We start from the raw sequence: 15046 nt of genomic DNA on the forward strand, positions 1-15046 counted from the left end.
AATAATCAAGCGGTGAAGACACCATACTGGGTAATATACTCTGTAGTAAATACTAACTTTAAAAGCTATGGTATCAAAGTAGAGGGGTCTGTCGAATATGGGCCCGTAAAGGGTACAGGCACGGGAGAAGTTGTGAAAACTTTGTTGGATTATTAAATGAAAGTGGTTGATGAAAAGCGCCCCTGTTCGAACTAAATGATTATTGCACATAAAAGGTAAAGTTGAATTTCTGGAATTTACAAGTCATCTTCACTTTTACAAAAAAATTAAATACCATACATGGCATTCCTGCTGAACAATAAGATTGCAAAATGACGTTAATAAATGGATTGTATGTGATTTTAATGACACTGTTATAACGCAGTGGTGCTGTACAACAAGGTCGTAATTCAGCCGCTGGTTACAAGTGTCTTGTTTTATCATGAATCAACCATTTGATTGATTGAATGTATTTTCTTGATGCGATGATAAATATTATCAAAACTACTAAATAGATAGGCAACGGCGTCAGGTGCTATTTGGAAGGTTCCGTGTCATGGACAATGCATCCATTAAACGCTTCGTTAGAGGGCGCTAGTGTACGCGTATAAACAAGCTACCTGTAACACCTGTTGCATGTTGGGCTTAAGCCCGTTACAGAATAATACAGTACTAGCATACAACCGCCTGTCCAGTACCTGGAACAAAGCGTTATCAGTTAACCACGCCCCAAAAGTCCCTGCAACCCCTGATGCTGAAGACTTAATTGTTTGATTCGTCAATATGAGATCTGACATGCGCTCTTTTGTTTCCCAACGCCAGGCTACCTATAACACCTGTTGCATGAACAAGAGTTAGGTTGGGCTAGACTGTGTAAAGTAGTATACAACCGCCTGTTCAGTACCTGGAACAAAGCGTTACCCGTAAACCACGCCCAAAATGTCCATGCAACCCCTGATCCTGATGACTTAATTGTTTGGTTCGTCAATATGAGATCTGACAATACTGACTGACATGCGCTTTTGTTGCCCAACGCTAGATCGCACCATGTTTGCCCGAGTTGTGGACACAGTGGATGTGTCATGTCTGGGGTTAGAGGTTATTTGGGGGTTGAAAGGAGAAGAAGTTAAATATTAGCCACATTTTGGCGGTCCTCGTCCTAGGTCAACTGTTCTTCCACCTGTTATGTTGGGAGGGCGGGATATTTCGGGATCACAAAATACGCCAATTTCTGCAGCCGACCCACTTTTTCCCTGAGTTACGAAGTTGGCTTTGGTTGCAGTCTATATACGAGGGTACGCCTAGAGGTCTTCAGGGGGATAACACAGCACCGCAGCTGCACAATCTGCAAAAAGGGACGTTGCAACTTGTAAGCAAGAGGACATTGCCAAATCAACATGGAGGCCGCTGAGATGAGTGAAAAACCGCTAGTTCCGGAGAGTGCCACAGGAGAGGAAGACGTCAAGGAGAAGTTTGAGACAGAGGAGAATGCTGAGGTCAGTCCGGAGGAGAAAATGAGGGGAGAGATAGAAGCACTCTTGGAGAAAACAACCGGAAACATAGAGAAACTCGAAGAGGAGAAACAAAAGAGAGGCATCAAGGAAGAAGGGAGTGAAGGGGAGAAGAAACCGTTGATGAGTGAAGAGGGGGAGAAGGGCGCCGAGGAGGAGACATGGGCGACTCTGAAGGAGAAGGAAACCGAGGAGCCTCCGACGTCTCCCGAAGTACTTCCCGAAAACATGACGATGGAAATTTCGGAACTCCACGATCCCGACGGCTCACCAGTGGAGAAGGAAAGTCCCTCTTTCTTATGGCAGTCGGAAGATCAGCTGTGGGAGGAGGTTCCCCCTGTGGAAGGAACTGAGGACAAGGACAAAGAAAAACCTGGAGACAAGAAGAAAGATAAGAAAAAGACGAAGGAGGAGAAAGAGAAAGAAAAGGAGAAGAAGAAAAAGGAGAAGGAAGAGAAGATGAAAGAAAAGAAGGAAAAAGATGAGAAGGCAAAGCAAGAAAAGAAGGAGAGAGATGAAAAGGCGAAGAAAGAAAAGAAGGAAAAAGATGAAAAAGCAAAGAAAGAGAAGAAGGAAAAAGACGACAAGGCAAAGAAGGAAAAGAAGGAAAAAGAGGAGAAAGCTAAGAAAGAAAAGAAGGAGAAAGATGAAAAAGCCAAGAAAGAAAAGAAAGAAAAGGACGAGAAGACTGCTAAAGAAAAGAAGGAAAAAGACGACAAGGCCGCAAAAGAGAAGAAGGAACGGGATGAAAAGATTGCTATAGAAAAGAAACAAAAAGATGAACAGGCTGCTAAAGTTAAGAAAGAAAAGGATGAAAAGGCTGCCAAGGAAAAGAAAGAAAAGGACGAGAAGGCCGCGAAAGCTAAGAAGGAAAAAGAAGAGAAGCTGAAGCAAGAGAAAGAGGAGGAAGAAGCTGAGAAGCAGGAACAGGCAGAAGTGAAGACAAAACCAGAGGATGAGGAGAAAGAAAAGTTGGTGCCAGAAGAAAAGGAAGTTGCCACGGATCCAGATGCGATTGAAATTCTCGCAGAGGAAGGTTTGATATCGCCTGAGAGGAGAAAGCCTGACGGAATTTGGGAGGAGAATAAGAAGATCATCATCCTCGGTATCGTGGCGTTCGTGTTGGTGGTCATCATAGTCATCGCAGTGGTGGTGCCACTCACAACGAGAACAGCTTACAGGTGAGGCTGGCTTCACTTCACTCACAGGCAAAATGTAACTTTGTAGCAGTTAAGACTATGAGTAATCCTTTATGAAAAGGCGAATGGGGTGACAGTATACAGGTAAGTAGACAGGTAGGGGAGGGAGATCATTTTGCTACCTTTAGCATGCAAAATGCAAAATTCGGATAAGAATCTAACAAGGCTGTCCACAATTGAGGTCACAACTAAGCTACAGGCATTTTGTTTGTTTGCTTGTTTGATGTCTAGTCTGTATTGCTCCTTATTGCATGTAGTATCTGTACCTGGACTACTCTGACCCGCCCTCTTTGACTTGTCGGTTGAAGAGAATGTTTGACTTCACACATAGAGTTACTGATTGTAGCAAAATCATTTAATGCACCACGAAAGGTTGCGCGTGTAAAATGTAATTTCAGAAGCTCGCTCCACTCTCATACAAGTTGTTCCTCCTTGAAATGAGGTCTGAAGGTAGGATGCATAGGATGTATACGAAGCAAGATTGACGAATTTACAACGCTGCAAACATTACAACTACTTCAGAAATAATGCATTACATGTACTCTGGGAACAGAAGACATAATCTGCTCGCTCGTGGTGTCACGAAACTGTGCCACGTACATTATAGTAACTGTGGTATTTACGTCACCCACGTAATCCTCGTCAAAGATTAACGTTTTTCTTTCAAAGCGTGTTCTGTCAATGAGTAACTCGGCAAACTATTTCATGGTAATAGCACCTCCTGGCGAGTACCATACGCCATTGCAGCTGATTCATTCTCTGTAACTCGTCCCATGTGAAGAAGCGGGGTCAGTTTGCCCCTCCCTCCACTGAAGGGGTAACAGAAGGGGTGCATGACGAACTTATGCCGAAAGTGCTGGCTGACATTTCTGGCTTTGTCCCTGTCCGCGTTTACGGTCGTCCTGAAGTTGAAGGCTGACGCGAATTTCAAACGGTTTCCCTTTTTACCTCCCGCCCCCTTACGGAAAGTCAGGTGAGTTCACCAACTCTGTCTGCCAAGATTTCCTTTGTAATGTCATCATAACAGCAGTAAATCTAAAGGGTAGACTGCTGTAGTAATTAATAAAAGTACTGCCGTCCTCAATGCATTCAAAACTTTGTAACTTGCACTTTCCACTACCGTAGTTAAATGTAGTAGTTTTTACCGTCCCTCCCCCTCCATTGTGAGTACCGTAGTCTGCCCTGGTTCAGTCATGTGTTTTCACATGTGTTGACAGTCAGAGTGTCTGAAGCGTGCAAAGGTCAGCTTTTCAACCGCAAACAGCAGATGCTGTGCAAGACACGTAGCCTCCAGCACAGGCCTTTGAACAACTTATTGATTGGCAGCTTTTGTCATTGTGTTTTGTCGATTTCTTCTGGAGTTTTCTTTTTTGCTGCTCCGAACTGTTGATGTTTGCCAAGGCGCTTAAAGCTATGTGTTTGGAAGACATTTTTGGGTCTCTTTTGTAGTTTTTAGAGCGCGTCATGTGTTGGGTCTGCGGGTAGTTTTTTTAGGGGTGCTTTTAGAAGTTAAAAAAAAAGAGTTTTTCTCTTTTCTAAGAGTCTTTTTTCTACCTTAAACTGTTGATGTTTACTAAGGCTGTTTCAGAATCGTGGAATATGATACCTTTGAACAATACAGTGTACGGACTTTAGACAGAACGGAGTTAGAAACGGTGGAAAGCAAATAAACCAGCCTGCAAATAAGCTATGGGTGGCAAAATACAATGTGATAAGTCAACATCGTAAAACATGTGAAATATTTACAATGTGGCCAGGCTACAAAGTACCTTAATGCAACGCTTGGTTGTTTTAAAATCACAAATCGGACTGGTGATTAGATATAGCATAGGCTATCCAAAGACTGGCACTAACGTCTATGTCCATTTAAAGGTGTATTACAAAGGAGCGTAGCGTATTATGGTGCCTCTGATATTTGCACATTCAACAAAACAATCGAGATACTCACTAACGATGAAGTGTGCGTATCTACAGTCCAACGTGCCGTTGTAGTTCAGAGAGACTACGCTAGAGTTTGCGCATATATATTTGGTATGCTCTACTTTTGTTTATCTATTTTGTGATTTTCTAATGCACTAATTTTTTCATTCTAGAATAATTCATTGCCTGTCCCTAATCAATGTGCGACCTTAGTGTGTGTGTGTTGGGGGGGGGGGGGTAAGGGGCGTGGTCAAAACGCTTCAATTCGTCAAAAATCGGTACCGACAAAGAGCAGCGATATAAGGAAAGGTCTAATAACACTTCATAAAGGTTCATCAGGGACGAACCATGGGGGAGGGGGGGGGGGGCGTTTGATTTTTGATATTCAATATTTCAGTCATGTCTCAAGGATCTAGTTCATTGGAAAGACATCCGTCTCAAGTCAGGTGAGAATTTCAGTTGGGAGGTTGTGTAGTGGGAGTAGCACAGGTGTTGTAGAGGACCTTTTGCATGACCCAGTAAACTGACCCAAGTCACGTGATGTCAAACAATAAAACTTGCTGGTTGGTTGGTTGGTTGGCTATTTGGTTGTTTTGGTTGGCTAGTTGTTTGGTTGTTTTGGTTGGTTGGTTATTTTTCAACCAGGAATGGACGCCTGTCCCGGTTTGGCGTAATCTGTCTAAATTTCCAGAACCGAGCATCCAATGTTGAAGGAATGGGACAAATCAGAAAATGATTAGGTGGCCATCAGTGAAACAGGGTATTATCAGTCGAAGTCCGGCAGTACTAAAAGTCCATCAACTGTCATACTGTTTTCGGTCCGGTACGGTGTATGATATGTCCACAACCACCTGCCGTTTGGAACACCATATTTGGAACACAAGTATGCTCCCAAAGAGGGCGTGACCAAAATCAGGTGGTTGCTTCGGTGCGACACAACTATAAATCACCTTGTGAAAACTTGTACCAAGGTCCAGTTTAAGAAGTTGTGTTGCGAGGGAAAGACCTGGCAAATATAAAATGGCGGGCAAACATGACACGGGAGCCGACTCGACTACAGAGGCGGGCCAGCATGCGACGAGTTTCCAGACGAAGACATGCACAAGAAATGTCCTTCTCGTGGCCGCTGTGGCGTTGGTGGTCGGAGTGGTCATGATCACGGTACCTGCTGTCTTGCTGACGAGGGAGGAAAGTCAGGAGGATTCTCGGTACGTTCTTAAACATGGGCCAATCTCATACCTGGTCTAACTTTAATTTGAGGACTGTAAATAAACAGTCTAACAACTACCTCAACGGAGTTTGAAGCCTCGCATGTGCCCTTCACTACTCGAAAGGACACGTAAAGCATTCGTAAAGCATACGTAAAAAACTTTCATTAGAAAAGTCAACTTGTGTGCATGCTGTAAGTCATGGTCCAAGATTTGGGTCTTTGAAGCGCCAATTCTTTCTAAAATCGTGAAGCTGCTGCAGCATCCATTCGCGTAGATATGAACATGCAACCCATATCTTTCTAACGCCCAGTAACTGATATCTTATAGGGGAACTTTATTGCACGACATGGTGCAATGTATAGTATTAGATCTCGGAATTTGGCGATGTTCTGTGCCGCATATGACAGATGCGTCTCTGACATTTACTGCTCTTCTAAATGCATTTATCGGATATAGCCTGCCAAGATTAGACTGTGAGCCAACAGTGGGGTGAGCCTACGGTCCTTCAGGGGGTAGTAAACCACGTATGACCTCTGTTCAAGTGCCATGAAAGTTATGATGAATCATAGGATTATGTGGCGAATGCTGACCTGAAGGCAGAGTTAGGGCAACTCCGTTATAGCTATACTGTTGGGTGTCAATCATGTGAACTCTTCCTCAAAGTGGAAAAAGTACTAGCCAGGCTTACGGCACACTCTTTGTTTACCCTTGCTCTTATCCCACTCCATCCATCACAAGCTGATACTAGCAGTCCGTCAGACTGTTTTCGAGGACACGAAGAGGATTCTAAAGCCCCACTTGTAGCTGTGTGAGATATACCGATGTGTAAAGGTATATCTGCATTTGCGCCACTGCGGGGGTGCGGGGTTCGAAAGATACTCAAAGAATTTCAGAGATAAAGAACGAATTTACTTATTTTTTGTGTACTTTGTCGTCTTCTAAGTCATACTTTTACGTATTACGCATGCAATATCTAATTATACAAAATTGGGGAAAATAACACGACAGTGACACAGTGAACGAACCCCGCAGTGACGCAAGCTTGACGCAAGTGCAATGAGAGTGCACCTAAAGCATGACAGATCTCTGACAGGGTGGCGCGGCGTGCTATCTTAGCCAGACGTCATGGCCTCATCATGAGAGATTATAAATAGATAAAGTGGGACTCGAATGATTGATTTTACAGGAGTTGCTCGCGTCACTTCATGAAAGCGATTGTTATAGGGTGAAAGAGAGGATGATCAGAGGCTCTCCATCTGCGTAGATGTGACGGTGATATCATCCGTCTCTCTAATCCTGCCCATGCTTCATCTGTCGACCAGACAAACCCTCTTCTATCCAGGCATCGCCTTAAATCCATGGACGCCCATAGCGCTGACAGGACTAACATAACCGGCGTACACCAACAAGGGCGATAGAAGCAAGTTGTCAAGCTTGTAGATCCCCGTTGTAGCCGCAGCTCCATCCCTATCTCGTCTTGCATTATCCCATGGCCCAGTACAGCAACAGAAATTATCTGATGGCACAATATCCGCTAAGTAACCTATTTCTAACGCAAACAAGGAAGGTTGTTAGGGTAGCCTGTTGACTGTGTATATCCTGGATCTGATTTGTAACATTTTCTATGTCCCAAAGACGCCACTATATAAGCAGAGTTTCAAATACCATGTCATGATACCGAAATCAAAATCACCTTGTTTAGACAACCAACCAACCACATAGCAATCAACTATGCACACTTCGTCGCTGGTAGTACGTGTAATAAGAATTATGAAAAACTGGAGTATAGGCCTGCCAACAAAATAAATGTCGTGGTCCCTGCCAACTTTGTAGGAATAGTCTTTCGTCATATGTTTGCAAGTTATCAATAAAAACGTTACTCATCACATGTACAAACGCAATAAAGTACATTTCATATCCCCATTGGGACCTAAATGAGTATCCTAGAGCTGGGTATGAGTCTACCGTTACAAAAGAGCACTTCGACGGGCAAACAAGTCTTCAATGGATTTTATGACTCCTGTGTTGAACATATGGCTCTGGTGGTGACAGAAAAGCAATAACAGTCGGGTAGCCGCGAGTGGGACGTCAGGGAAAGCACTCACCCCCTGTCAAAAGGGTTTCTTGTCGCACAGAGCATCCCTAGGCCTGTTGGTGGCTGCAGAAGAAGATCTTGAAGGATTCCTTCGACAAGAAGACGTCCTTAGGGGGAGTATTTCAGCAGGAGAAACTATATATTACATTACTGGTATATGAAGCGGAAAATGCGCTAGATCACAATCAGACATCTCCCTGTCCTCAGAGGCGACCCAGGGGATTGAAGAAAGCCGGACCGCTTGTCATGTATCTTCGTCAAGTTGGAATAGGTCGCGTCCTTCCGTAATTGCCCTTCGAGCGTCCTCCTTGGCGAGACTTAAACCGCAAGGAGGTGTATCGATCCCGCTCCCTGCTGCATATTGAGAGGCGCACTCCCCGTACGACGGGCGGGATCCGGACACAACACTTTCAAACGACAGGTGGGACGCCACAAAGCGCACTACCATACGCGGCCGGGGTGGGAAGCCGCACTTTCATACGGCGTGCGCGACGGAACACTTACGCAGCCTACACCAGGCCTTCCTACAGGAGTAGGGGTCGTAGATCGGCAAAACAATTCGGGAAATTGGTCGCGCTAAGGTTAATGTTTCCCCTCCGGAGATCAGAGGCAGGCCAATTCCTCTGGTAGCAAAACTCCCCTGGCAAATTATTCTCCCTATAACAGTCAGCGTAGTCAGTCTGGTAGAGACTAACACTTACGAAAGGCAGGCGGTACCTTACCAGGCACTCCACTGGAACAGGAGTCCGGACTATGGCCGGTGGTAGTGGCCGCGACTCGGACACGTTCGTCATCAAGATTCCCGAGGAAGAGCGGCTGACGGGCACGGGTGAGGACGCGGCGGAGGAGAGAGGGTCTCCGCTGGGGAGGAAGCTGCGAGAGTACCGACTGCTGGCCGGCGTGGTGGCGTTCTTGGTGCTGGTGGACGTCATTTCTATCTCCGTACCGATTGTGATCAACACGAGGTGGGAAAGGTGAGGCAATCTGGAACCGAGTAGTTTTGGGTCAAGAAGGTTTTTGTGCGCATTGTACCTTTTGCGCCGGTATAAGTGCCCTTCATGGTAACACACCTGTCACACCGACTGACTTAACGGGTGTCACACACCTTGGTTCTGCATGTCTGATGAACCCTTCTAAGCGCTTTTGAATTCTCAAACAACTCGATTTGAGATTGATGATATGGAAAGTGTAGACTTTTGGTTGTTTCTGGTTCTCCTCTCTGAGCTGTAACGTTACGTACAAGGTCCTTTGCCAATTTGCACAGCAACCACTCACCGTGTTACATAGTTTAAACAGGGTTTTCCATCCATTCAAGGTTGTTTCGTAATGGTTTCACGGAAGGGGAAGGAACGTACTACCAACTCTCATAGTTCAATTTTCTTTCTATCTTTCTTTTCTTTGTCTACTTCAAGTTCAAACTCCAGCGTACTGCACATTCCCTTCCCCTACCAGGACTTGGCGAGATGTGCATTATCAAAGTCCACTCTAAAATGCTGGATATGCCATTACGGCATGTTTGCGAAGGATATGTATCCATGCATGTGCCTTTGAACGGGTCATTACAATACATTAACACCACCAGAATGGCACTTAGCGCGGCGGTTTTGTGAGCTAGGCCATTACATTTTCGTTCTCCCGCCATATCGGTGTAGCTCCTAATGATAATCTCATCTTACTTCACCAAGCCATCAGGACAGAGGGTCCACATTCGCACGACCTTGAGAGGTAAACCATGTAGCCGCCTTCATGCACACGTCGATTTTAATGCATTTATCAATGTGAAGCTTGAATTGCGCTTCTTTTTCTTGCCTATTACGACTCCGATATTTGAACCGTGGTCAGCACTTCCAGTTTTAATCGATTTTCAGATGTGAAGTACCAAGTAATGTGTTTAAAGTCTAAGTCACAAATAAACACATTGAGCCTGTTGAATTTATTGGATTTTGATTTACTTTTTTTACATTTGATAAGTTACACGCTGTGTGTGGCAGCATAACAATTACTTGGGTCTAAAAGCATTGGCTGTACTTTATACACCAACGAAATAAACGTCCTCTTCGATTACATGCAACATATGTTCCCTAATTTCCGCTGTCTAAATAGTGCGGAAAAAATTCATATTCCTTATGCAACTAGAAAAATGACGTATTGTTGATTACATCTGCCCATATGTTTACAACTGTCTTAAGAAGCGAGAAGAAGTCAAACCTGTACATACTAGCATGTAGCCGTCTCTATAGATAGTGGCATATGGTATACCACTTCTTATATCAAATTATGCCTTTCGCTACGACCTGTACTTAGCTTGTTTTAGCATAAACGTACAATAATGGTCATTCGTTCATTCATTCATTCATTCATTCATTGTTCAATTTCTAGTCACTTGTTTTCAATTCAAAAGAAGACGCCTATTTGTGCATGGTTCAATACCCCTCCGGTTATTGAACTTAACCTTGTCTTGATTAATCTTGCCATTTTTCAAAAGTCCTGATCGATGCTCGGCCCTCCCACAGAGATATTAGGAGCCAGCGACGATGGATCATGAATCATCCGTTGAGAACAACACATATGCTGTATGTGTGCCTTTGCCTGCGTCTGCGCCGTACAGCCTGTACAACCGCCCTTAACTTTGACACAACACACCAGCTTCTGTGCATCTGTATAACCGCCCTTCGGCGTAACACACCAGCTTCGCATGCACTCGGCGCAGTAGCAGGCAGGTGGTTATATGTAACACTGAACAACCACACCCAACCTCTGCACATCTAGCTGCAAGTGTAACGAGTTCCACTGTATGATATGTCTCGGGGAAAAAACGATCCTGGTGCTCTTCTACTATAAGTTCAATCGATTCGCTATTTATCCTAACCCTGGTCGTTATTTCCATTATAGTATACTAGCATGGCCGATGAAATACAACCCAAGGCAGACTCAATGGGTTCAGGCTACATAAACTTTGAAATGGTTTTGAAAGTAAGGATGTCTTTTTATCCAATCTTTTCCCTCTCTGCATTTGGCATTAGTAGCGCTTACTGAAGCAAACCTAGTTACGGAAGTCGATTCCCGGATTCTCTCCCTGTAGGCGAATCTAATTATGTTTGGATTATTTAATCGTACTTGAGGTAGCAGGTGTTTCCGAGATGTCTCGGCACTGGGAGCAGGTAGATCTTAATGTTTCAGTTCTATTAAATGTCCGAAAGGTACGAAGTCACTGACCAGGTTACAAATGTAGATTCATCTGGGCCAATCTAAGAGCCATTTCACATTCAAGCTGTGCCCCCTTAATGTCTTCTTGAAATGAATTCTTTTAACCTAATCAGGTTTTTAATTAATTGCGTTGACGTAGCGCACGTCCCGCTAAATGTTCCACAAATAGCTAGACCCAGGAATCCTTTGGCCTCTATCCGGCTTCACAGGACGCTGGGAAAATAGTAGAAATTGGCCAAAAAGATAGATACTAATAGATAACACGCCAGAGGAGTTAGCTGGCCGGGGAGTGCAGTTTTTGACCTCCTATTTTTCCAGTGACCTGTGCAGTCTGGTAGAGGCCAAGAATCTTTGGTGCAAATCATTACAGTTTGGTCGCTAGCAAACTAAGCTGGCTACAAGGAGAATGATAATTTTACCAGGGGAGTTTGGCCAAAGAGTATCATTTGTCACGCAGTTCCAAGAGGAAATGTTATCATTCCTTATAATCATTCGTTCGATTCACAACCCTTCAGGACGTCCTTGTGGAGGCTAAAAATAATGATTCCATTACTCGGAGCCCTGGTGGTTTAGGATGGTGTTAGGATCTAGGAAGATACTAATTTGTCTTCTTTTGTAGTTTGACTTCTTACGCGTATGATGTGGTCCACTGTTGTTCACGGTACAAGGAGGAAAGACACCAAGTTGTTAGGGGTTGGTTGCCGCCTACACAGCAGGTTGCCGCCAGTACATGATGATGAATGGTAGAAACTACTAGACACACTTACAATGGTACCCATCCACCGGCATTTGATTTGCGATCTATTTCGAGCGCCACACGCTTACGTAGACAGACTGTCGGTACACACGGAAATTAGAACACATGGATATGAGTCTACGATGGAGGCACTCTTCAAATATTCGTCTTTGGAGAAGAAATTGAGGAAACATTTATTGTATTGGAATTATTTGTCATGTGCATCGTGCGTATCATTAGGTAAACTTTTTTTTGTAGAAAATCATTGTGGAAAATGGAGTCACGCACCTGGATCAATGATTCTTACTTTTCTTTACTCTGTGGTATTCTTTACGTATATTTGCTCTTGATGAAGGCAGAAAGCATAGAAGTTGATTTTAGACATGTGCTCACTTTATGGGAACGACTGGTATATGGCAATTTAATATACGAAGCGCAGCTCCGATGCGTGACCCAATGTTGCTTTTGTCTTCGATTGGCGTGAAGCTCAACTAAGCCGTAAAAGTTCTACTACCAACCGTCATACTTCATAACTTTCATCCTAGGGATCGGGGGCACATTCGTAGGATTTTCCTTATACCCCCTGTCACATTATCCACGATCTTCAGGCGTATCGATGGAAGATCGGCCATATTTAAGATCGACAGAGGGTTGTGCGTATTTTTCACCTGAAAACCGTCCCTGTCACATATAAGCCATACTCTGTACCGTGTACAATTGTTGTGCAATAAAGTTATTATAAGCGAGGCTCGGGTGATTGCCGCAGAATCATCGTCCGAGCGATTTTCGCCAAATTAGCAGATGTAAGATTCTATATCACACATTTTACAGCTTACAAGTTGCAAACTGGTAAGTACCGATAAGACGCGCAACTTACACGTCGCCCATAGTACTTGGCCATACGTTGTCAGAATACCAGAGCCCTTATCAGTAGCAACCACCCGACGTATTTTTCACACAGGATGTCTTTTTGTGCCAGCTAGTCGGCGCGGACAAATTTGAGAGAACCTGGCCCATATGTTGGAAAACCATGCACGAATCAGCGCTCCCCCAATAAACGTCAGTGATCCTAGAAGGTTCCGAAGGAGGCCAGTTCCGAAGTGCATCGCCTAAATCGAACAGCATCAGTGGTAAAATCAGATGAGAAGGTTTGAGTGCGTTACCGATAAAACTGTCTGTCAAATTTGGCCCACTCTGATGCGTGGTAGGAAAGACGCCACATACTTTATTGGAGATAATAACATGAGCGTTATGTACAGATAGAATAAGATGTCTCACGTCATGGCAAAATGTCTGTAACCCAATTGCACATGTCAACAATCTTTTCATTAAGCACTCATCGGGAACGTTGATAAAGTTACCCGGTACGTGCGGCGTTTAACGTTTTACTGTGCCATGCGGATCTATATGGCGAGTTTGGATTAATCGAACCTCGAAGTTGTCTTCGATTCATTTCTATCGACATTGCAGGTGGCATCCACTTGAGCAAAGCCTCTAATGACGCCCCACGGGCAAACTAACTTCCCACCAAACTAGAGAGCCGATTCAGAACCTTTTGAAATCAACAAGATCGTTGTCATTCCAGGTGATATATTGACAGACAGGACTTGAGATAAGTCACAAGAATCGATAGACGGGCTACCTTATCTCCGGGGAGATATTGGAAGATAAGACCGTGTTTGTTTCTGACTTCCCTGGACGACGCCTGGGAGGTACACCGGCCGGGACACAGGCGTGGGGAGCGTTCATTTTAGTTTATTACTTCAACAAATCAAACAGCATTTCAGCTTCAGGAGATGCAAGACAGATGATAAAATCAATAGCTTACTCACACACCGATTAATCAACACTTACCCAGTGCTACGTTTTCAAAGGTCGCAGTCCCTGAAGCAGAGTGCGGAATGATAATGTGAACTCTTTGGTCCTCAGGCAATGAAGAAAGCGTATGTACAAAAATGGAGGACAACGTGAGCCAATATAAAAGTGTATAAAAAAGTACATGATGCGTCGTGGATAAAATGAAAAGAGGAAGGAAAGCTTACATCAAATTGAATGTAAAATGTCTGATATTTTTGCCTTAGCCAATGATCCCAAACTAGGCACCAACTCGCTGTAATTGCAGTGCTGAACGACCGCTGGGGGACATTTGAGCGGTAGCGTGATACTGTAACTATTGCTCATGCACTGTACACAAGGGTATAAAGTCAATGACCCAGGCATACCCGGAAGTTAGTTTCCCTATCGACTATTCCATAATGGACGGGTGCCAAATGTTTGTTACCAGTTACACTACAGTATCTATTGCTTTGACAATTGAATAAAACATGCAACTGAAATAAATGGTTAGACTCTAGGATCAAGGACGTTCTTGCTGGTATTGAAGGAAAACAGTTGGCTGAGATAGGAGCATTAGATGTTGACAAACTGTGTCACTCACCCCCAACTAACGAATGGTACATCCCTCAGCTGCTGAGAATGGAGTTTGACAAGTTTCCCACCCCAATAATCATACGAATGAAAAGTTTGAGTATAGATTTCTGTTCTTTCTGTGCCCTTCAGGATGGAGCCGTACCTGAACTTCAGCATCAGCACCACATGGAACAGCACGCCGATCGCACAACCCCTCAACTTCTCCCTGGAGGCAGGGGAGAGGCCTGGGACCACCCCCACTGACCCACCCATACCCGGACTCACGGTAGGTACTACCCCCCCCTGACCCACCCATACCCGGACTCACGGTAGGTACCACCCCCACTGACCCACCCTTACCTGAATGTACACCCTCACTGAGCCACCCATACCCGGACTCACGGTACGTACCACCCCCACTGAGCCACCCATACCCGGACTCACGGTACGTACTGCCCCCACTGACCCACCCATACCCGGACTCACAGTAAGTACCACCCCCACTGACCCACCCATACCTGGACTCACGGTATGTACATGTACATTCCCACTGACCCACTCCATAGTTAACAGGTGGTTGACTACTATGTTGTTCACACCTTTCCAAGCACTTGGTAGATGGGCAAGGATCTTGGATCTTCACATATTTCCTCTATGGAAAATTGTAACACTTCCAGGGAATGGCTTATTTTAATGGCTTCATTACTCACAGGATGTCAGGTGAGGTGACCAATATTCAATGGATGACAGAAATGCATATGAGTTATGTTAGTCTTTCT

General features: G+C 44.5%; 1 protein-coding gene across 1 annotated transcript in view; it reads left to right on the forward strand.

Annotated features, from left to right (window-relative positions):
• Positions 1 to 1097: 1097 nt before the first annotated feature.
• LOC118419411 (stress response protein NST1-like) overlaps positions 1098 to 15046 on the forward strand; it is a 21668-nt gene continuing 7719 nt past the window's right edge. The window contains exons 1-3 of the mRNA XM_035825779.1: positions 1098 to 2012; positions 2109 to 2671; positions 14418 to 14553. Coding sequence (XP_035681672.1) covers positions 1377 to 2012; positions 2109 to 2671; positions 14418 to 14553 — 1335 coding nt within the window. The 5' untranslated portion in view covers positions 1098 to 1376. The remainder of the gene's footprint in view (positions 2013 to 2108; positions 2672 to 14417; positions 14554 to 15046) is intronic.

The sequence above is a fragment of the Branchiostoma floridae genome, chromosome 7 (genome assembly GCF_000003815.2).
Source record: "Branchiostoma floridae strain S238N-H82 chromosome 7, Bfl_VNyyK, whole genome shotgun sequence".
Lineage (NCBI taxonomy): Eukaryota > Metazoa > Chordata > Leptocardii > Amphioxiformes > Branchiostomatidae > Branchiostoma > Branchiostoma floridae.